Genomic DNA, 25,194 nt, shown 5'->3' with positions numbered 1-25,194 from the left:
TGTATAAAGATCAGAATCCTCTCTAAAGATATCAGAGTACTGCCTTTCCCAGGTAAAAGGGTCATCTGGAGATGATAGACCCTCCAAGCAGCTGACGAGATGTCTGCCTGTCGGTGCTTGGACTCAGGATTTGGATTATTATTGATCTTGTGTGAATAAAATTAAACTGAACTGACTAACATGCAAAATGGGATCAGAGATGCGCTGATACCGCGAGACCACAGACGCAAGCTTGGAATTCAACATGGCGGCGGCCAGCTGTTAAACCAGACTGAGCGTCTTCTGTATTTTTCCATGCAAATACAAAAAACACAACTCGTCAGGGGACGCAATTTTTTTTATTTTATTTTTTCCAGACAGTACAACTACCGCTCACTATTAAGAGTGGAGGACCTGGAGGATTTCATCGTTTCGCTATGGAGGAAGACAGTAGCAACCTGGACAACCAAACTTCTAACTCCGACAAAAGAAAAGAAAACTCTTCTGCGGGAACGGGCGATCTAAACACCACCGACATACAGGTCAGTGTCCTCGAGTCAATAAACAGGAAATTGGATAATGTAGGCACACTACTTCACGAAATAAAAGATCTAAGATGTAGTCTTGAGTCACAACTCCACAGCACTACTCTCCTCGCAGATGAATACAATCCAAAAAAAAACAAAAAAACAAAAAAAAAAACAGAAAACGTAGAAACAAACCTTACTCGACACCCAACGCGAAATATGTAATATTTATCTGGAATACCCAAGAACACAAGTGAAAACCCAGAAACACTCCCCAAATAGTTCATAAGCTCTACGCTGCAACTCCTGTAAGAAAAGAGACATTTCACTGTGTACACCATAGGTGTCAAACGTGCAGCCCGCGGGCCAAAAGCGGCCCGCCAGATGGTCTAGTTCTGGCCCACAGCATGAATTTACAAAGAGCAAAAATTACATATGACTGCAGTCTTTCAATGAAATAAGAGAAGTAGACACAACACAACACTAGGACCTAGGACTAAACAGCAGACAGCAATGTGCTAAACTGCACATATTTTTCTTAAGATATTTCAGTTTTTTAGGGCATATTTTATTAAGTAAACAACAATTGGAAAAAAATCTGGAGTTGTTGTTACTTATAGCTTATTGTGTTGTTATATTACTGGTCCGGCCTGCGTGAAAACAGATGTGGCTGTATGTGGCCCTTGAACTAAAATAAATTTGACACCCCTGGTATACACTGTCTAGGAACCCACACTGGAACATTTCAAATAAAAGGATTTTATGCGGAGTAAAGGGAGAGAGCTGAAAGAAACCCTGTAATACATGTGCATTACAACTCTTCGAGTTCATAAGCTGGAACATTTGGGGCATCGGGTCACTTGTAAAACACACACAAGTCCTGAATCGCTTGCAAATCTGAACCCTGGTTTCTGCCTTCTACAGGAAACACACCTCACAGCACCAGAGAGTCTCAAACTCATGACAACATGGATAAATCTTTTTTTATTTTTTGTGTAACTCAAAAATTAAAAAGGAGGAGCTGCTATTTTGCTAAACAAATACATCCCATACCACAACCAGACCTCAATAACAGACCCGGAGGGCTGTTTTATCATGATTGATGGTACATTGGAAACATTAGGATAACAATAGACAACATTTATGGACCTAATACCTGACCTAATAACCCTCACTTTTCCTTACAGTATTCTCACATCTCACAGATTTATCAGACTAAATGCAGTAGGGGGAGACATTAATACAATCATTGACCCTAATTTTGGTCAATCAAATCTTAAAAGCACCCACAGAACATGACACTCATCAAATATCATAAAACAATATACGGAGGATCTCACACGTGCGATTGTTGGCAATTTAAAAACCACTTACAAAAATAATATTCATACCATTCACCCCTGCATAAAAGTTACTCATGCTTTGACTTTTTCTTGGTTTTTCTTGACACATTTTCAGATGCAAAACAGAAATCACTGTTTTCCACACAGCGCCTGAATCTCCTCTTCTCCTCGGATGCAGAGCAGTTTGCGGATCTCACGATCTTGGCAGTGTGCGGCCATGAACGATAAAAAAAAGTGTGCCATAGCACTCATGCATTCCCCGATCGGTGCAATTTCTTGAACATGACTTAGGGCTAATTCGCCTATGCACTTCCATTAACGGTCATGTAATGACACATTTTAAAAAAGATCGGTCTCTTATGGGAGTAGACCAAAACTGTTTTTGAGCTGTGCGTAGCCCTGGAGCTTCTACAATGACACAGTCTGACAGGCCGTCCACTGCCAAATTTAGAATGTGACAGGCATCAACGTCATCTGGTAAATTAGTGGGTCAACGCGGCATTCCTATTTACAATGAAGCCAAGCTGCGCTGATAAAATCCTGAGTGGATTGCCGGGTCATTCGACTCGGTTATTCTCTGATGTGAAAGGGGCTTTAGTAATTCCACTATATTTCAAATTAATAACCCAGTAATCCATCCTATATTATCATAGATACTATGGGATCAGCATGAGTAATAACAAATAATTACACAGCGTTTCACACTTCAGTGGGGCACAAGTCTAGGACGTCGGCTGTCCGCTATTATTTGCCATTTTTGTCGAACCTCTTGTAGCTGCCATTCATCCAGCCACTGGCATTACAGAAATGCAAACACACCTTTCTCATCACAAAATCAGTCTAAATGCAAATTACATCCTATTATAACCTCCCTTCCAAAAGTTATAAATATTATATCCTCATTCTCAAATATCTCTGATTGTTCTATTCTATTACTCTTCTATTTGGTAAAAGTCTAAAATCCTTCCAAACTGTCAGGAAGGCTGGAATGCTGTGGCTGGAAAGTTCCCCTTAACAATAACGGGTAACGTCAAGTATCTTGGCATCAATGTCTCCATCAAGCTGTCAGAGCTGTTCTCCCTGAATTTCACACTACTACAAAGTAAAGCACAATACCTCACTGTCTGGAAGAGTCTACCTACAGTATCTCACTAATTGGCAGAATAGCAGCAATAAATAAGCATCCTACCTAAAATAAACTACCTTTTTTTCTATAACCCCAGTCCAAGCTACATCCTCTTGCTGCCTCAAACTTTAGACTGTCAAATCCAACCAGTATTTATTATACAAAATGTGAATTGCAGAAAATAATGACTGTTAGCACTGCACAACAAATGCTATAGATGATTACTTTTATGCCATGTGGCTCTGCGCACCAACTCAAAAACTTGTTACAAATGTTACTAATACTTTATCACTAGCTGTAGGTTGCAATATTCCAGCCTTAAATGAACAACCCATATTGTTTGCTCTAACAATCCTCCTGAATTGGAAACAAATATCTCAGTGGCATCTTCTATTATCTAATCATATCTCGACAATAACATTAAACAACAATAAGATCAGTTCCTTCCTTTGGGCATAACTCACAAATATCACTATTGGACTCTTGATAAATAATTAGGTAATACACACAGGCACAAACACACACACACACTGGTGTGCAGGTGTCTTTGCCGGTACCACCCATATAAATGATTTATTGAGACCTTTGTTATTAGTATTAGAGTTATTTTTCTATTTTTTATGTGTTTTCTCACCTCTTCAAACACACTCAGAACTACTTCAAAAACAATAGTAATTGTACCTAAATATCTCTTTTAAATACCCCCCACCCCACCGCCCTTATACATCCTGAATACCTGTTATGCGACTATGGAGAAATCAGCAGATAAGCATAACATTTTACTGAATGGCCTAAAACTGGAAAGTGATCTGTTTAATTGGTTTTGTATCATTTCTTAAGCACATATTATAGTATTTGCTATGAAAAACTACTTCTCTTTCAAGAATAATAATATATTATGTTCGGTGCCGGTGTCCATGTCAGTGTCAAGAGTCAAAAGGCTTGCTGTTGCTTTGACTTTTGACTAATACACTCAATGAGCTACTTAATACGCCTGCACATCAAAGTCCATCCAAATGTCCCCATATACTCACTAAATTTAATAAAATTAAATCTAAATTTGTTATCTCATTGATACTTTTATGAAGAGTTCAAATGCTGATTTGATGTATTGGACAGTATATCTGTGTATGTAAATAGTATATTGGGCTGGAACCATTTGATGATGACATTGGTGGCTGACAAGTCCAACCTATGTTTCATATAGCGAGCTGGACATCTTTCCATTTTTAGAAGGTAGTGTGTTTACTGGTGGTTTAGAGTCGTCTCATCAGAGGAGGAGGTGTCATTATCAGGGTCGTCCTCAACATTGTCCTCTGTCCCAGACACATTCTCACATTGAGAGAGAGTGGAAAAACAGAGCACTAGTGTGTTAAAGCCTGTTCCTTTAACAAACCAAGCAAGAAGAGCATTCATTTGCATTATATACTTCCTGTACCCACTTCTCTCTTCTTGAAAATACACAGTGCAAAGTGCGATCGTTCTTCTTTGACTCAAGCTTACCGTGTCTTGAACAGGTATGGACACTTTTGTGTCATGTATGTTGTCACTTTGTTATGATGATAGTTTTCATTCTTTTAAAAAGAAGAAAACCTAAAATGTTGGATAAATCAGTGTTGGGCTTAAAGGCTTACTGTACACGTATGTTTCATCATGAATTTCTGAAAACAGATTCTTAGTCTTTCTATGTGTATTCTAATTTGAAGCTCTAACTCAAAATAACTACGTTTACTTTATTTAGTTTGACTGCACTTTTAAAGCCACACTTCCTGACGCAGACTGCTTAATGTATAATAACTGATGTCTGTATTTTTCATTTCTAAATCATCATACAACTTTAATGAGTAACATAAAAAAGCAGCTTTATTTCTAAATGTCCTTCTCACATGTGTTTTTAACAGATAATGGAGTCAGTCATTAGACTTGAGGCTGTTGAGTCTCATTCCACTGTCCCATTGACTCCTGCTGCCTTTGTTCCTCCGACACTGAGAGGTGGTGAGTGTTACCATGTCTTTATTAGTTACAGCAGCACTGACTACCAATGGACTCACTTCCTCATTGACCAACTGGAGTCCTGCGACCTGCAGATCTGCTACCACGAGCGTGACTTCATTCCTGGTCGCACAGTTTTAGAGAACATGTCCGAGTGCATTCAGGAGAGCCAGAAGGTCTTGCTGGTTCTTAGTCAAGAGTTTGTGAGGAGCCGCTGGTGTCTCCTGGAGGCCAACATGTCCATGTTCAGAGACTGTCTGGAGAGGAAACCCATCATCCCAGTGCTGCTGGAGCCGGGAGTCTTGGTTCCTCTCCACCTCTGCCACCTCACCTATCTGGAGGCCGCTGATACCGACTTTCTGAATAAGCTGCTGAAGGTGCTGTGCACTCCCAACCAGCAGCTGCAGGGCTCCACTGTGGTGCCTTTCCAGCCTCCGTCTATCTACAATGGGAAGGCCCTGCAGCCACTGACTGCTGTCAATGAAGAGGGACTCAATAAATGGGATTCTGGTCAGTTCAGTGACATGGAGGTGCCGGACCAACTGCGTCTGATCATCGAGGACCAAGAGAAGTACAGAGAGGCTGTGAGGATGATCAACAGTGTTTCACAAAATAAAATGTGGCTGCGCCCTCTCTGGAGTCGAGTACTTATCTATGTCATTGGTGTAATTTTTTTCTTAATTTTGGTAGGTTTTTTTACATATATGGCATTTATATCAACCTATTTCATATATGCAAACCTTTCCTTACCGGACACGAGCAGGATTCGAGTTCTGGTAATTGTCTTCATCACTTTCTACTTTGTTCCTATAGGGCTGATGATTCAGATCACTCTCTGGAAAAGGGACGATGAGAAGTACATTGTGAGGGAGATGCAGAAAGCTATAGGTCAGGCGAACAGAATCCTCTCAGAGGAGAAGGTGTTAATGGGCTGTATGTCCAATTCAAAGATATATCTGGTGTATGTATCCCTGGATGGTTGCAAACAGGAGTTTACAGAATCATTTTCTGATCTGGTTTCTGCTGAGGAAATGTTTCACAGGGCATTGCTTTTCTTCTCATCGGGTTATGCCTGCTGCCTTGCCAAAAAACACTTTCCCTTTCCCCAGCCCAACGTTGGGGGACACCTGGAGGGAGGAGTGTGTTTCTGTCAGTATGTGTCTGAGCAGCTGAGAGCAAAGTCATGGTTATAGCATCAGCTTTTATAGCCTATCATTTGTCACGCATTTAATTTCTTGAATAAAAACACAGAACATGTGAGAAAGAGGTTCAGTGTTCGAACAGGTAAAGCTATTTATTTAATTAGTCTTCGGTCTCACTCTTGCTCTAAGTTGCATTTTATCACACATGAACCATTTAACGCACTTTTAAAAAGGAGGAGGGGTTAATGTATACTTAATGATAAGTGGACTGAGTGTATAAATTAGATTAGATGTCAGAGTGATGAAAGGGTAGAGCTGTATGTTTCTTTAAATGGATATTTGTTGCTGAGCTGAAGACATAAAAAACACGTTCATTCACAAACAATTTGCATAATTAGCATTTACTGGTGAAACCAAATGTGGCCCATTAGTCACGAGTAAGTTGACTTAACAGTAAACTGAAATGGGACTCCTTTGGTTTTCTGTGAGTAATGCCAATGTGCACTGCTCACTAGTACAAGCAAGCAGGCAGAGCTAGCAGATTTCATTCCAGGTGAAGCACAGTGTGCACAGACAAAATATTACATAACTAACCAGATTTGAGGCCAGAAAAAACAGACAACTGAAAGCTGCTGCTAAAAAGTAACGTCTTTAGTTTAGTTTTAAAAGATACACCTAATATGATTGGGTAGCATGTCTCAGTGGCTTGGAGCATAAAAATAAATGCAATTACACTGGTTTTCCAGGAAACCTGAAGAATAATATTCGACGGCCTGTTGCTGCTGACCTGAACAGTTTAGCTGATTCATAGTTCATGTCGAGGATATACTGGGGTGCCCAAATCATGTACAACCTCAACAACATTCATTAAAATAGCGTCGCAGAGATCCCCTTAATGTAAGCTTCATCTTCTTTGTAAATATATGGGTTATTATTCAGTCAGAGTCTGAATTGATGTTTAATAGGATTTCCATGCATGGCTGCTGTGTTCGTCTTCTCATATAATCATTACTAAATGTCTAAGAGTTCAGCGTTTCAGTATGAGTGTGAGCTTTACTTGATAGTGGAATTTTTAAGGTGGTAAAAAAGGTTAAAAACCTGTTACATTTGAAAAAACACAAACTGACGAGGTACTCTGCAGTTGAAAGCCATGTTTTATAATCGTCTCTGTAGGTGTTTAATTGTGTCTGTAAGTATTCATCATTTCTAATTTTCCAATTTGTGTCAGCAGTCATATATTTGTGTCTGAGCATTTTTAATCCCATTTCAGTTTCAAATGACTTCATTAAAATATATTACTTTGCAAACAGTGTATTTGTGTATCATGATTCTTTGCTGTGAGAAAACTCAAACCTTAAATTATTCATGCAGAATGGTGACTCAGAAAGAGAACACTCAGAGCAATGTCCTGAAAATAAAGACATTTGTCCTGGTGTGGAACAGCAAATACTTAAAGAGTCCATTGCTCAGTAACTTGATAACAGTTCATTTAATCAGCAGTTCATTCATTTACGTTTGAACTCAAACCAGCACAAGCAACATTTTCCATAAAATACAAAGTTTTAGTTCAACGGTGTGGACTTTTTTTTTTTAGTACAACTAATAAAATAAACAATCATTATTTATATCTGTGAAAGCATCACAGCATTTCTTCCAAACCTAACACATTTGCACAGTACTATATATACTATATATGGAAGCTTATTTCCCTTCGAAATCTGAAGATGTCCAGCAGAGCCATCAGCTCAGAACTGGCAGAAACCAATGGGACCCAGGTACACCCATCGACTGTCTGGAGAAGTGGTCTTCATGGAAGAGTTGCAGCCAAAAATCCACACCTCTGAGGCCAAGAGACTCAACTATGCATGAAAACATAGGAAATGGGTTCAGAAAAATGGCAGCAGGTGCTCTGGACAGATGAGTCAAAATCTGAAAAATGTGCTGTAGGTGAAGGCAGTTTGTTCACTGAAGGGCTGGAGAGTGTTACAATAATGAGTGTCTGCAGGCAACAGTGAAGCATGGTGGAGGTTCCTCGCAAGTTTGGGGCTGCATTTCTACAAATGGAGTTGGGGATTTGGTCAGGATTAATGGTGTCCTCAGTGCTGAGAAATGCAGGCAGATACGTATCCATCATGTAATACCATAAAACCTAAATTTATTCTGCAGCATTACAAAGAAACCAAACATATAGCCAATGTCATTAAGAACTATCTTCAGGGTAAAGAAGAACAAGAAGTCCTGGAAGTGATGGCATGGCCCCCACAGAGCCCTGATCTCAACAATTATCGAGTGTGTCTGGGATTACACAAAGAGACAGAAGACCTGTGTTTGTTCTCCGAGATGTTTGGAACAACCTACCAGAGGTCCATTAAAAACCGTGTGTGAGTGAACCTAGAAGAACTAATGCTGTCTTGGAGGCAATAGGTGGTCACACCAAATATTGATTTGATTTAGATTTCTCTTCGGGTCATCCACTCCTTTTTGTTAATTGATGAAAATAAACTATTAACACTTCCATTTTTGAAAGTAGTCCTAGTTTTCACATTTTCTCCACACCTGCCTAGAGCTTTTGCACAGCACTGTATACGCGTATAGAATAAAATATAACACATAATTAACACATCTGGGTTTGTGTGAGCAAGTGGGGCTGGGTGTGGGCTGTTCTCATTAAATCTTGCTGTTGGCTTCATGACTAACTAGTTGGAGAGTGTCTGAGGATTACTCTTATCTGTTGCTCTTTTGCCAAAATTCTGTTGACCTTTCCCACTGGAGCTGCCTCGTCAGAAATAAAGACCTGTTTGAGATGCCATGAACCACATAAAGCACAGAAGAAGGATCAATATTTGCTGTTCTTTATGACATTCAGTAACGGGATTCAGGATATGAAATGGAGACATGACACTGTTGCCTGAGGGGTCTGTAGCAACAAATCATGACAATCAGTGCAAAGACGCTATCAAGCAGGCAGAGGTTGCACGTCAGTGGGCTGATGCCCGGGACACACTGTACACATCTAATTCTCCGCGCTTCATGAGAGGTGGAAATGTGCTCTTAACACTGAAATTTCATTAAAATGTAATTAGGATGGATTAAGCGTACATGTCTACAGGTGAAAAAAGGTGCTTTTCGCCAATATACCGAAACTGAAGTTGGAGGATAATTGCTCACAGAAGAGGCAGTCACAGCGACAACAGCCTGTCTGACCCCTGACAATGAAGTCCATGCTGATTAACTCAATCACCTCCGCTCCTGTCGCATATTAATGCTTTACTTCTTCCATATTGCAGCGTGTGCACGTGCATGTGCACACAGGCACAGGCAATATTTGCAAATATTCCTGTGTGAAATGACTCCTTTAGGTGTCCTCTTCTTCAAATAACTTTGAGCTCTGCCCACTGAAAATTGCAACTTTTTTTAAATGAGCTCTCCAGAATGCCACAATCTTGCAACTGTTGAAGAGTGGCACATTTTGAATTTCAATGGAGTTAATTAAAACATTCCTCTGCCATGTGGCTCAGTATGGATGGATAAAAGAAAAACAGATGGAAATTGCTTGCAGGACCAGTGAAAATGATTGGCACATGCAAATTTCTGTTGTTGATTTACTTTAATTATGTATCGGTTAAAGGGGACAGTTTGCAGTTTCTTCCTTTTAATTCCTTCCGTATCACAAACACATTCTGGCACCGGTAAAAGTTGTCTGTTTCCTCCTTCACAGAAAACGGATGTTGTACTTGAATGAACTGTGAACTTTCCGAGAGAGCTGGCGCAACACACTAGAGCTGGTTGCTTTCATTCAAGAAATGGAATTATGAATGCACATAATTTTATTATGCAGTTTTTTAAAGAAATTTCTTTTGTAAGAATTTTAAGTTAAAAGGGCACTGACAAGGAGGATTACTCAGTGATATGCTACTGTTTTTTGTTTTTTCTTAAAATGAAGTAGTTTTCATTTCCCAATGAAGTCATCAAGAAACAAGTGTCAGGAGTCACTAAGCTCAAGCCAAAATTAACGGTGTCATACTATAGTTTATTGCATAGGTTAGGATATCTGTTTGCTTCTTATCCATATGTACACAAAGTAAACCATCAAACATCGACAAAGAGTAGGTCAGAGAGTATTAAATCTACCCCTGGGTGGACATCATGTCGTGGATGACGTAAATCCAGTCAACAAAGGCAAAATAAATACCTTAAGGATCAAGAAAAAGACATGTGTGTAAAGTTATTAAATAGAAATGTCACAAAATTGATTTTGCACCTCTGCCCTGAGCCTTCAGGCTAAACATGTTTGTTATTAGCCTGAAACATTGACTGTCTTTCATTCATGACTTTAGTGAGAAGTCATGAATGACCAGTGCGAATTCAGCAGCACGCCATGTGGCACGCTGCAACTAATCCACAGACACATATATGCAGAAGAGAGCTCTGTTTTGTTTGTGTAATATAAAACCAACAGCCAAATTCCATCAGCAGTGGGAGCAGAGAGGTGTTCATTTTGACTGGATGTCAGTCAATCCCCTCCAGACACTTGAACATATGCAGCAGTCCTACATTGGCATGAATATTGGGTGTAATTTAGGGAATTGTAATAAAAAAAAAAAAAAAAGTGTTATTTTAGTCAGCATAAGGAGCCGTGCTTTTAAAAGCTATTGATTTAGTCAGCATCATGTCACAGGACGGATTCTTCAACAAACACCAGCTCAACAGCTGTTTTGGTTTGTACAGCTTCCACAAAGTCAGCTCTTTAGACACAGTAGTACACCACAGAGAGCAAATGCTGTAAAGAATCCCGTGTGGATTGGAGACTGGCGCCATTTTCACAGATAGCCTTCTCTAATACCCTACGACCTTAGAGTTTGACACAAGTGGGCATTCACCAGGAAGGCAGGCCTTAAGTACAGCTGCTGTCTACAACAAGTCTCTAGATGCCCAACATAGGCCTTAATCTTTTTGAAGGATTGTGTCATATAAATCACTATGTGTAGTCCCTAAAACAGACTCAGTTTGAGCCAAACATAGTGGTTTGTGTTGCTTTGTCAAAGTAAAGGGACCGCTTTTGTCGTATAATAATAAACATGATTTGAAAGAAATAGTTCAAAGCATGCTTTATATTACGTCTTAAAAAAACCAAGGCCAATGGACTATTAAAAATGCCCACAAACACCTCGCCTCATGCCTGCTGCAGGTAGTCAGTGGCAGCTGGTAGTGAAATTTGGTGGGTGGGCTGACAAATGCATAATACCGATTAAATAGTTAACAGCAGCAAAAGAAACATCACCAACAATACACACAGTTACATCAGTTACAGGTACACTATACGTTTTTAGTGATCTACATCGGTGGTTCTGATTTCAACTTCTCAAATTTATTGAAGGCAATAATTGAATTAACACTTAGTTGGTGTTTTCATGCAAAATACATAACATACATACATAAACCTCAAGTGTCCCATGCAATTCAAGCCAGTGTCACCAACAACTGTACCATCTGAAAGCTAACTTGTCACTCAGTGCATGTTTCCAATGTGACGTACGCTGCTTTTCCTTTTGCTTTTCCTTTTCCTCCAAAGACATTGAGGAAAATTCATTAGAAATCAAGCAACCCACCTCGTTCATGCTAATGGCGCCATAGCTGAACTTCTTCTCCCTCCTCCCACCAGCAAGCACTTTTGACCAATGAACAGCGGCCTGACGGCTGACTGAATTTAGCCCAAATAATCGGCGTGACATGACACCTGTCAGTCACTGACAAGAATTAAATGAATGAAGCGGACTGGGGGTGCTGGGGCTGTAAAAAAATGCAGAGATATTCTATGTGTTTTTTTTGACTTTTTGGTGCTGTTGCTGCCCTTGGTGTTACCAAAACAATCTGTTGTAAGTTATTTAAAAAATATTTTGTGTTAGCTTGGGAGGGCTCAGCCCTGTTAGCCCATTTATACCAGCTGTCTCTGGGTATAGTACAACTGAACTGCGGAAAGGCACAAGTTCACTCAATCAAGAGTATGAAAGCAAAGTAGGGCCATTAAATAATAGAGATACTTTACCTTAAGTGGTGTCTTGGTTTTGGAGATTTATGTGCTCTCTTTTTTTCCATTCCAATAATAAACATTCAGCTAAAGTCAAGGAATTACTGTGGTCAAAGCAGCATGGAGTCAGAAAAGGGAAACAAACAGCGGCATTAAATGCTGACGTTTTTATGACCCATCCATCCATCCTGACCCTGACCCCCGCTATGCCATCACTGGACTTCTTCTGTACTCATAAATATTACAGCCACTAGAGGCCTCTGTAATTTGAAAGTCTTGGAAAATGTTTGATCAACTGTTTTTGCAGTTGCCCCCAACAGTAATGATACCTCAATCTCTACTAGAGGAAATACATGTTAAAAAAATGACTTGTGGAAAACAACTCAAATTACAGTCAGACACGGGATGGTTCACCCGAAGAAGAAATAACACAATCTCTGACGGCAGCATGAGGACGCTCTATGGATACCGTAACACAGGAGTGTCCAGAACATGTTTTTTTTCATTGAATCTACTAAGTGTGTGACACAACAACTCAACATGCAATCTGAGATTTACATTAATAAAACATGTTCCTATCCCACTGGATGAGAAGTGATCCTCTAATCTGTGCTATTTTTCATTTTGTACACAAGAAAGTCTTCACACAAATCAACTGCGGCGTCTTTAATGCAAATCGACAGCTGCACTCCCCAGACACAATAATTTGTTGTGACAGTAACGGAGTTAAATATGTCTTATTTTTTTCTTCCTCAATCAATGTGAAAATACAGGTGCAGCTGCACAGTCTATGGCGTGCTTACTTCTGCTTCCTCGACACGTTGTTTGGGTCTGGAATGTCAAGACAAACATGATAAGTGGCCTCCTGAGGAAACATGGTCCATCAGCTTAGACAAAAATAGGAGCCACTCCATTTCAGCTCTGTTGTGCCGAGCTGCCTGTGTCGGCATGATAGGCAAAGGTGGAGATTAGTGCCAGCAGGGATTGTTTTCAAATTGCATAAATTTAAATAAAGCTTGCTCGCAGTGAAACACTGAATGGCAATGAGAATAAATCATTAGTTCAATATAGAACCGTAAATTTTCAGTCACAAGGGACATTTTCCATGTGAATGTGCGACCGTGATGTTGCCTGGTTGTAAAGAGGCCACAGAAGACTAATTATCGGCTGTGTATACGCATCCATGTGTAAAAGGTCTCACTTCAGGTTGTGTACTCAGCAGGCTTTGCTTTAATGCATCCATAGCATGTCTATCTTCATTACATAAATCTTCGTTGTCGTATATCTCAACACTGAGATGCTTGAGTCAACAGTGTGAGTTTAAACCAACACCACATATCAAACCTCTGATACTGAGCAGTGGTTCCACCTAAAACAAGCTGACTGGCTGAGGCCAAAATCAATCTCTTGTCAGTAGTAGTTTAATATCGCTGTAAAGTTGGGCTTTTTTTTAACATGGGGGTCTTTGGGGATTTGCTCCCTTTTGGAGTTAGACTCAAGTGTCACCTGCAAGACCCTGAAAAAACAACAACACCGAAAACGACAGTTCTTGAGTCCAGTCCAGACCCTTCAGTCAACACTGGGCAGCGGGTCCATGCCGTTTTGGCAGTGACCTAATGCAGCAGCTAAGTTAGAAATGACTTTAATCTGAAAGAATGGACCGTGTTAAACTCATACCAGCCATCGACACTGCACGCGCCAGACGCGCAAGCCAGAATAAAAGCACAAACTCTGCTGGTTGGCCTGAGAATACAGATGTCTGCATGTTTGATGTCTAAAGTGTAGCAGAATAAAATTGAGCTGGTTGCAGATTAGTAATAGTTTGGAAGAAGGTAGGAAAAATACAGAATAAGGAGATGTCATTGCTTACCGGCTTCTCGTTAAAGTGCTTCCAGCCTTTTTGATTTACCTTTATTCTCCCAAGGAAAAGGTTTTTAGGCTCCTTGAGGATTTATTGTGCAGTCTGATCATGTCCCTGGCAAACTCTTACTGCACTGCTGTCTTGTGGATTTATTTTAAGGGCTCCCTACTCCTCTTTTAAAGACTATTTTAAAGAGTATACGCCCAGCAAATGATGTCAAACTGTTCATTTAGCATCGGCCACACAGGCTTAACTGCGTCCAGAGGTAATGTTGGTGGTTGAAAATCTCACAGAATCTCAGATTCCATGTAAAGCTGGTGTTTGGATGGTTATGGGTCTGTATAATGCACTTTTAAGGATTGGTTTCTTCACAGATAGCAATTTTCTGGCACTGAAAATAGAAAAGTAAGATTAAAAGCAGCCATGAAGAGAGAAAAGGTCCCGTAATAATCTTGCATGATTTTAAAATTTTCTATACACGGTAATCAAAAGCTCATTAGAAAGTATTTTTCTAGTGCCTTCTTTTTCTGTGTTCCATGGGCTCTACCACAAGATGCCTGTACCAACCATTAGGCATAAAATGTGCCTCATCAGCTTTTCATTATCAGCTCATTTAGGAATCTGCAGGCACACAATGTCAAGGGGCCAGTTGGCTCACAGGCTGCATTCTGCAGGAATAGCTTTGGTAAAGATTACAGTCCTACTGAGCACAGTGAGATGGAGAACCTTTCGAATTCTCCTGCATTCACTGAAATGCCTACTGATCCATCAGTAAACCCAGCTGCAGCAGATCTAATTGGCAGACACCTTGAAGGGGCAACTTGATCAGTGATCCCACATATCCCTCTGTGTGATAGCCGAACCGTGTAGCGTGAGGCAAAGCAATAACAGTAAAGCTGCTGGGCTGAGGTAATGTCGTGTCTGCTCAAGACAGCTCAGAGAACTTTATGCGACTACCTGGAAAATCACTGGTCTTTGTTGTGAGTCAGAGCGCTAAAATCTGTTCTGTATTCTCCATTTCAGTCCAATCTACTCTCACACCGCGTTATCTGAGAATAATTGTTGAAAGCACTTGGACAAAACAGGAAAAAAAATGGGGAAGAAATGGAGAAAATATGCTGCTTCTTGCCAACTGACTCTTCTCCCAGTGTTCTCTGGAGATAGACAAGAAGGATGTGAACGTGTAAAAATAAACAGTAAGGCAGTACTGACCTTCAAACTCACCCATCAAATATGTACTGAGCCCCTGAAAGGCCATGGTGGGAGTTTTTTTTTATGGATTACTTATGCAATTCCTTGCAATAAAATTTTAGTTCCTTCACAATAAGTGTTGTGATCCTTCTGATCCACAGTTGATCCAGTCCACTAAAAATATGGAGCCATTGAAATTAAACACAGATACTATGTAAAGGAGATAAAATGACACTTAATGTTCTGCATTTTGTGCTCAACGCATATTTTAAAAGCCTGATCTTTTAAAAGCCTGATCTTTGCAGGCATAGAGCCACTTGTTGTGAGCACAGCTGCAGCTGCTCTGCCTGGCTCTGAAGCTGTCTCTGGCTGCTGCTGTGGTTCAATCCATGGTTGTGGATATGTCCAGAGGTGCTATTTCAACCTGCAGAGCTTCTACAACTGATATGCTACCAACACACCAGAGGAGATAAAACTCAGCAAACAAATACAGCAAGCACACACGACTGCTGCATGTACAGTAGTCAGTTATACCCTTAATATAAACTCACAGGGCAGCCACATTCACAGTAGCTATGATTCCATTACAGTTTTTCGCAAAATAAAAGTGATACTCTGAAATTTTGATAAAGTACAATTGTGCTTTGTACATGTTTCTATTGCAAGCATTGACTATACGTACTGTGGACATTGCATTCTCGTCACGCAAGTCACATGACCTCCTGCGTCATCTCATCTCTGGTGATGCCGTTGATGGGGAAATGTGTTTTCATTGCACTTTTGTGATACGTCTGAAAATCCCTGGCCCTGGCCTGCAGTGTTGTTGACTGGTGACCTGCTGCGTGTGCATGTGCAAGTACAGCGCACACTTCAGTTTGGGCAATGGGCCTGAAGTTCAGGGCCCCAGAGGATTCTCATTGGCTGATTTGAAGAAAGGATGGACATTGCACAGGTCTTGCTAGCATGGCTTATGTATGGAACGTAACAAACCTAATTCACGTTTCATTCATTCACTGCATGATGAATGTCAGTGTGTGATTCAGAAATTCACCACTTGAGTAGAAGTTGGAGTTAAAAGATTTGGGAGCACATCGACCGGAGGATTTAATCATTTCTCAAGAGGGAAAAGACAAAACTAGGTCATTCAACCAGGAGTGGTTTAAGCAGAAAACTTGGTTAACCGGGAGCTCTAAAAAGGCACTTGGTGAGTCTATTTTTTTATTTTTATTTTTAATTTAAGTGGAATTGATATTGTAGTTTACATAATGTTTAAACTATAATGGAATTTGTTGCGTAACTGGTGATACATGTGTGTGTGGGACGCAACCTCACATGCTGAAATGGCTCTGTGGTGATTTTGTATATTGATTCCTCTGTATTGGGTGTGCACTGTTCATGCCATGAGCTGTGCATTGTGTTTTTACTGTTGTCACATTATAGTTTCAATCTTAGGTTTTTGTTATAGTGAGATCATGAATGCTATTGATATTGATGTGATATATGTCATCAGATTGGTGCAGTGGTGTGGTGGTTCATACCAATGCCTCGCAGCGGGAATGTCCGGTTTGAGTCTGACTCAAACAGTTGTGTGAATATGTTGTGTTTTTGTTGTGAGGGTATTGATTATGGTATTTTTGGTTTGCAACGTAAAAAATTCCTGCATGGCTCCATCAGAATTTCCAGACCAAAATAGCCACTGCAGCCTAAAACATGTTATGAATAACTTATTCTTCCTAAAGAAGATGTTCAACTTTTTTCCTTCTTCCATCCTTCTTCCACACTTCTCTGTGTGTGTGCGTGTCTACTGAGCAGTTTCCTCTGTGAACCAGACCTCTGGGTCATCCTTGACGGAAGGCAGATTGCAGAGGGCCCGTCCACTTTGACCAGCCTGGTTCCAGTCACCCTCTCACCAGCATGTTTACAAGTACACTCAGATTTTGGCTCTGTTTTGTATTTCAGGTTGGAGGGCGTGTTTGTGTATAAATCATAGGAAATTGTAGAAAATTACTCCGTATTGAAAAGTTTTTGGACCTGGACGCAATCCAGTCACTGAATGAGTCCAGTGTGATACAGACCCGTTGTAAGAAACAACTCATCCCCAAGCCTAGATGAAGTTGTCAAGGGCGCACTGCATGTTTTTCAGCTGCAGAAATATGGCCATTTCATGTGTTGAACAGATGTGTGAAGAGAAATGTGGTTAACTTCTCCAATGTAGTGCCTTAAAGAGACAATGTAGAAGAACTACATATTGGCTGTGTGAACATTTATCTTTTTTAAAGTCATAGTGTTTCAAAGTAAGAAGAGTATTAAGAGTATTAGTATCAAGACATGAACTTCTTCAAGCTGGTTTACCCAAAGAATTCTTTACAATGACAGTGGTATTTATCTCCTCTTGTAAATCTTAGCCACAGAGTAAATATATGTGTTTCACCATACCTTTAAATTCTTCTTAAGAAAACAATCACTGTATCACACAACAGGGGAAACAAAACTGAGACCTCTTCAAATCAGAAGTTAAGTCATTTCCTGTTCATGATTTCCTGTTGTTCACGATAAGCCATCATTAGAGGAATGGTATCATGTGGACATTTAACACTGGGTTCAGCATTATGTTTAAAACCATTTGTCGTCTACTACACAGGATGAAGCAGCCTGTCAAATAAGACTATAGATTTGCAAAAGCTGCCCAAATATATTGTAGAAATACAGAAAGCACTTGAAGCTACTTTGCAGGACAACTTGGAATTTCACTGTTTACTGTATGCAGTGTGAGGAGGGAAATAAAGGTATGTTGAAGGAGTGTGTAGTTCACCACATGAGACAGGAATCACACTTAAGGAAAGTTCACCATGTATTAACTCTAAATAGGATCTTTCCCAGACATTAACCATACTGTAGTCCACATGCACAAATCCTAGAAAGGCCCTGCAAACTAGGCCAACACTGACTTTCTTGTTTTTCCTAAACACTGAGCTTTTTCTATGTGATCACCTCTGACCGTTGGTCAGGTCAGTAGATTACAGCCATCCAGCAAACATTGCCGCACACCTTTAAACCCCTGTAGGATTCCAGCTGTTTACACCCTTCGCTGCATCAAAAGCTGGATTTGTACCACATGAGCTAAGCACCACGTATACACAGAGAAAACACTCAAATATGAATAAACACCCAGCCTAATGGTTCTCCCAGCTTGCATGGATGGCAGGCACTAGACAACACAGTGAGTCAATTACACATAATAAGAGCATGAAAGCAGGCGGAGGAAGAGGACTGTAATTGGGTAAAAGGCCAAGCAGGGAGTGCTCCGTGTGCCATTATCAGCAGTGTGGCCCCAAACTGAGATGAATGTTTGGACTTCAGCTCTATCAACAGGGCATCACAGCTTGGACAAGACTTTGTATAATGAGTAAATGAAATGCAAACAGTCTTAGTTGTGGAATCAGTTTAAATGATTCAGTGAGGAATGCTAAGTATCCCGTTTTATGTGTTTGTGTAACAACAGCTACGACGCATGCAATATATAACTGTGGCCACACATTTAATGTACACATATGCCAGACTACTATATACACATATATTTATTGTATTCTGGCACATGTGCGTATATGTACATATGCACATATTCACACACACACACACACACACTCACACACACACACACACACACACACTCACACACACACACACACACACACACACATATAGTTTCATGTATTGCATATTTATATAGCTGTTACTCTTTTCAAGTTAATATTATTATTACTTTGCTCCCAGTTTACATACTGAGGCACTGCACATATGATATTGCTTTTCCTTTACACCATACCACATTATTTTATACCAGTGGTGTTGCACATGGCTGGTATTTTCTCAAGGAAAGACAGAGATAGGGAACGTGTTATCCACCAAATAACAAGAAGCAAGCTTTTATTAGTTCTTTGCTGCTTGTAGCCTGTTTGTCATGATTAAAAACCAGCGTAGGGCTACACCCAACAGCATCTGATAGCTCATATTTTATACGGTGTACAGTTTTTCTGTGAGATTATTTGTTTCTTTGCAGGTGTTTCAGGACTTCCATACTCATGAAATGTGAAAGTAATTCCCTCTTCCACTTGACCCTCAGTTGGTCTACTGATTGGTTTTCTGACCACCATCCAGAGGGCTGCTATGCTTTGTCAAGCTGGGCAAACAATAGCAATGAGGGGTCCATTTGACCAGATAAATGACCTGATGGCTGTTGGTAACAGTACTTGTCACTGGGGACAATAACAGTATGCAGTGCACACATTACCGCGTGCACAGATTTATTTCAGCTCCTGGTTAATGAAACTTCTCAAAGCCACAGCTCCTGAGTATGTCATCAAAAAAAGTAGATAGTCATCATTCAGCAGCTATGTCCATTAAACCCTGGCTTATGGCATTGCTTTTATATAGCCTCACTTTCATGTCCTCCTCTGAACTGCCTCAGAGTGAAAGGCTATTCTCCAGAGAGAGAATAGACTCCATACGTCCGGTTTGCCACAGATGAAAAGCACGTACTGGTTATATCTGCTGTTCTTTTGGTGGCTGACTAAACCAAAAATAAGATGCAGGAGGAACTGCTACGTTTAAAGTGATGAGAAAAACTGTTTGCCCCCTTCCCGATTCCTTTTATTGCACCTAAATGTTTCAGATCATCAAACAAATTGAAATATTAATCAAAGATAACACAAGTAAACACAAAATGCAGTTTTTAAATTAAGGATTAATGGAATACAAACCCCAGACCTAGATGTCCCTGTGTGAAAAAATGGATGTCCCCTGAACCTAATAACTGGTTTGGGCCAGCCTTAGCAGCAATCAAGCGTTTGTGATAACTTGCAATGAGTCTTTCACTGCACTGTGGAGGAACGTTGTTTGGCCTACTCATCCTTGCAGATTGTTTGGAATTCAGCCACGTTGGAGGGTTTTTTAAGGTCATGCCACAGCACCTCAGTAGGATTCAGGTCAGGACTTTGACTAGGCCACTCCACAGTCTTCATTTAGTTTTTTCATCCATTCAGAGGTGGACTTGGTCCATGTGTGTTGGATCATTGAAAAGAAATCAGAAATTAGGACTTCAGTGTTGTAATGTTTTATAAAAAAAAATTCTGTTCATCCAGCATTGAGAGTTAATTAGATGTACATTGAAACGTCACATTCACTGCATCACCCACGGTACAAAAGCAGCCTCTGCATGTGTGTGTATGTCGCATAACTTGTGTGGGATGCATTGACTCATCTGTATACTAAAGATAGCGAGTATGAGAATGTCACCAATGCCAGGGATGTTCAGTGATGCACCTTCCCAAAATAAAACATACACCCGTATAGGCTCAAAGCCTGGTTTCTTAATGGAACATATTATTTCAATAAATATGTTTTGCCAAAATTGTAAGTAGGCTTAGACAGCAACCATGCAGGCCAACAAATTAGAGGGTGAGAAAGAGAGGATAAGAATCTTTAAATTATTAGACTTTTCTTTTATAGTTCATAGTCCAGTCCACTAAATTAAAGGGGCGCGACCTTCCTTCTCCCCCAGAGGCTCGATGTTATTGGGTCAGGGAGTGTGGACTCAAAGACACAGCAGTGAGAACATGGCTGTCATCTCTCATGATGGATGATCTGTGTCGATGCCTCAGAGTTTCCCATAAACTCGGATTGTGGGGTACGCATTTGTACACAGGATCCACCAGATGCACACACAGAAAAAACTCCCCCACACGCCTTTCAAATCTGTCTTTGTATAAATAACTCTTGCTGTGTTTTGCCATTCATGCTGGCAGTCAGTTTCTCACAGGTCGCGCATGCATAGCCTTTTCAGATATGTCACTATTCACTGCTCAAGGCTGGATCGTTACAAAGAAGTGATACGAGCATGGAACAACCTGTGACCATCCTGTGAGGGATCAGGTGTTGCCAAAATAATTTGTTTCTCACATACAGTATATTTCTAAAGATCAAGCTTCAATGTCGTACTCTTTGGATGATGAAATCATCCTTCTGTTGACTGAAAAGCTTACAACCTTTAAAGTGATACTGGCTGTGGCTGGGGTATCAAAGCATTTTTCTGAAAGATCTTGTGGGACACTTATTCACAGAGAACACTGCAATCATACCTCAGAACAGATGTGTGCAGAAATGAAAGTGCAAATAACCTTTAGCAAACAGCGGAGAAAATTATTTTAAGTGATGTACAATTCTTGTTGTTGCAACGGGTACAATATATAATGCAATCACTCAGACTACCTTGGGAGTGCAGTTAGTTTAGACCCACTGATATGTCTTCTTATAAATGTAAATCAATTGAAGCACCTGCATGCCTTTTCCATGTTGGTATGCCCTTGTGAAATAAGATAAACACATCAGAGGGATGACGAGTGATATACTGTAAGTAGAATGATTTCGAAACACTGAACACTTCTTTTTTTATCACGCACTTGACAATAACTTACTTCGCATTATAAAAAAGACAGATTGAGAGCCAGAATGACCAACAGCTATATCTGTGATATCCTGTACAACTCAACCACCAATCCCACTCTTTCCCTGCCAACCATCCTTCATTTAAAAGGACAGCATCACTCTTCAGTAACAAGGAGTTAGAAATAGGTTCCACAGTATTCAGGTGGTAATAGCTCCAATTACTTATTTGCATAACAAGCTCACCTTTTCCCTTTTCCCCCGCATTCTCTCCACCCCACCTATCATCCTGAAATCCAATCCAAAATTGATATGTGACCACGACAAACACATTTGAAGGAAAAACATGTCTCATAGGTCTCATGGTGTCGTATTAACCGACAGGAGCTTGAGCTCTCTAGCTAAAGTTTCCAGTGTAACCCAAGGGCTGTTGTCCCCATCAACCTTCCTTAGCATTGGCAGCGAACTGTGCACCCATTAGTAAAAATGTCATGAACCAACCCTGTACTTGAAAAATGAATTGGATATTGATATTGAGCTATGGATTGTTTGCTCCATCACCTTGGTTGTCAAGTACCATAAACGTTAAGACAAAAGCACGGGAACAGGAACCCACATGACACAGATTAATTCCCAGCTGTGAGTCGTTTGTCAGACTCCCGTAGAAATGAAGAGGAAAATGGAAGAAGGAAACGTATTCACATGCTCCTCAGACGCAAAACAGATCAGAGGAGCCATGACCTGTAATTAATCTGTACGTTATTAATAAAAATGCCTGTATCGTCTCAGAATGATGATGTCGGGTACTTGTGAGAGATCGCCAGGCAGATTCCAAATGACAGATCATTTGCTGAGTTTGGGTCAGGATTGTTTGTGCTGTTATGACATCAAAGCAGAAGTCGCGCGCCAGTCAGGAAGTTATTTTGAGATTCTTCCAACATCACATGAATGCATAACATAATCTTACGTCTCCTCTCATTATTTATATCTGCCAACACTTTAATGGCAATCTGTTGATGGATCCATCATTAGATTCACATGGGCATCTCTAGAGTACTTGAGTAGCACATATATATATATATATATATATACATATATACTGTATATATAGATGTGAATGAGTCTTTAAGCACACATTATCATGCAGGATATTACATGATATTGTGGCATTTTCTGTAACAATGAGTTTCGCTCCTGCTGATTGTTTAACATAGTTTTACATTAAAAGCTCTCTGTAAACATGCTTTAGGGAAAAGGAAAGAAATACACAACATATCAATATATATTGCACTAGGCACGTATAAATGCTCTAATTACATACCACGTTGTCTAATTAAGGAATGAGTTGTCTAAAAGGCAGTGACACGTGAAGAAAATCTGAAAATGTGTCACTGAAGGCTCAGGGAGCTTTCATCAAGCGCGTTAAACTACCCGGTGTCTGTGAGAGCAGAAAAGCCGGTCACGTGGAGCCGAGAAAATGCATCTCAGTGAGTAATTAAGAAAACCCTTAAGTACAGTCTGGCTACTTTTGTTTGATCACTGCGGGATGTTTCGAGTGGAGGAGGAATCTCCTGTGTTTTCGTTTTCCTCTGGGTAAAGAAGTGATTTCGTATCAAAGCAACAACATTGGCAGTCCGATGATAAGACCTGCCGAAATGTTCCCGTTGCACAATGTGCATTTCTCTTTAGTCGTTCCTCTGAATGGGTTTGATGTCGAGAGCGTTACTAAAATCACAGCTGTTATAATTTTGTTAAGATTACAGGAGATAATGATTTCGCTCCTCAACACCTGGAGCCCAGTTGTGGGAAAGTGACTTTCACAATAAAACTGCGGCAGAAATGATACATCTTTCCAATCTTGGACTGCGTTTGTGCAGAAAGTGAAAAATGTGATCAATATAACATCTAATGTGGGAACTCTCAGGTCCTTCTGCCGTGCATCTCTTCTACACTGACCTTGGGTACAGCCACTCCGTAGAGGTCTTGTCCTAGATGCTCTCTCAGCGGAGACATTGATTGGATATTGTATTGAGCGACAGAGATAGCAGAGAGAACGAACAATTTCCAATCTCAGTGAACATCTCGCTGATATCCTTGTGGACACTTGCAAGGTTTGCTCTCTTTTCTGTTTCTTCATAATAACATTTTCATTGCACAAAATGTGCTCATGGCTGAACAGGTACGCTACGCCATATTTATTTTGGACACAGAGCTCTTTTCCGTCTCACACTCATTCGGCTGCTTTCTTTTGCTTTTTTAAGAGGTGATGTGTGTGTGTGATTTAATGTAGCGTTTGAGGCTAATGCCCATCCTCGCTCGATGGCTCGACTGCATCGCCTGTTCTGGTGCTTCATTTTCCCTGGGGAGTCCGTCATAATTTCAGCCCGTTTGCAGGTGAACAAATTTATAGATAAAGGTGGCATACATTATGTATAAATCTGTATTCCAAATGAGTCCACACAATGCTGTTTAAGCCTATCAGCACCATGTAAATAAATCTGTGTTCAGATGTTGGAGATTTTAATGTTGTGTCTGTAGTGGCATTCCCACAATATAATGAAATAATCTAGGAGGGCAGGCATGGATTTCCCCCTACTGCTCATATTTGTAGTAGTAGAATATTTGCGGTAGACCGTGTAGAAAAGTTTATTCTAATGAAGTAATGTGTTATTGCCTCAGATCTGTGGAAATGACTCCTGAGACTGTCTTCTGAGACTATTTCTGAACATCAACTGGCACACGTACATCTCGGTTTATGTGATTACTCTCATTGCCAGAAGGGGAAGACAAAGTTTCCACACTGCAGCATTAAAACAAAAACTGATGCATGCGTCCGTGAAGTCGCCTTTATTCATCTCATGATGCTCATGAAGTCCATAAGCAGACCACCACCGTCCCTTAGGTTCAGACGTACAGCCTAGAGACTCCTTCAGACTAAAAGCATCAGCCTTGAACTTTTAATTACATCACCTACACAGATCCAAATTGCATAACTGATGTGTACATGCTCCAGATTCCCTTAATTATAAACCCGAAGGCAGTGTTTACCGAACCGTTGATTTATCATGAGCTCCAAGGCCGAAGGAGAGCACGCAGAAGTACATATAAAGTTACATAACGAACGTATTAAGCGCGGCCTCTGCGGAGATCCTGTTCATTGTCCGAACTTTAACCATAAAGTAAACAGATAATTAAATGTGTTGTTTGACATGATCTTGGCTGGACCGCAGTCGTCCAGGAGACAGACAGGTTTGTGCTTTTATGAATGCTGACAAGAAAAACAAACAACTCTCCAAGTCGAGAGGCGCAGGCCACTGACCTTTATGTTTTGTTTTTGTTTGTTGTTTTTTGTCTAAAACACTGCTTCGGCTGTTCCTTCTCACTGCAGTCTGCAGTAAGTCAGAGGCAGGAGTATATGTTAAATGCAGAGCGTGGCAAAGTCACGCGGTGTTATAATGCAGGAGGTGTTGACGATATAAACCAGACGTAACGTACAGCGCGTCTGCATGCGCAACATGGCGGTTGAAGTGGACATTCCTCCCGCTCAAGGAGTTACGTATGCCT

At 40.4% G+C, this 25,194-nt stretch overlaps 1 protein-coding gene across 2 annotated transcripts; it reads left to right on the top strand.

Annotated features, from left to right (window-relative positions):
* The first annotated feature begins 238 nt into the window (after positions 1-238).
* Positions 239-7,421, top strand: LOC125014309. Of its 2 annotated transcripts, none has more exons than XM_047595272.1 (2): positions 239-521; positions 4,877-7,421. In XM_047595272.1, exons 1-2 carry the CDS (start codon positions 417-419, stop codon positions 6,158-6,160), a joined length of 1,389 nt encoding a protein of 462 aa, XP_047451228.1. In that variant the 5' UTR covers positions 239-416; the 3' UTR covers positions 6,161-7,421. The 2 variants fall into 2 exon arrangements, with proteins under 2 accessions (XP_047451228.1, XP_047451229.1); XM_047595273.1 differs by having other exon boundaries at positions 239-4,492.
* Positions 7,422-25,194: the final 17,773 nt, after the last annotated feature.

Source organism: Mugil cephalus, chromosome 10, assembly GCF_022458985.1.
Source record: "Mugil cephalus isolate CIBA_MC_2020 chromosome 10, CIBA_Mcephalus_1.1, whole genome shotgun sequence".
In the NCBI taxonomy this organism is placed as follows: domain Eukaryota; kingdom Metazoa; phylum Chordata; class Actinopteri; order Mugiliformes; family Mugilidae; genus Mugil; species Mugil cephalus.
The sequence above is the reverse complement of the archived record's forward strand: the minus strand, read 5'-3'. Positions and strand labels throughout refer to the sequence as shown.

What these genes read in the sequence shown, in the direction of transcription:
- LOC125014309 (XM_047595272.1), top strand. Translation starts at nt 417, where the DNA reads ATGGAGGAAGACAGTAGCAACCTGGACAACCAAACTTCTAACTCCGAC. An exon ending in TAAACACCACCGACATACAG is followed by an intron (nt 522 to 4,876) that starts GTCAGTGTCCTC and finishes TGTTTTTAACAG; the next exon opens with ATAATGGAGTCAGTCATTAG.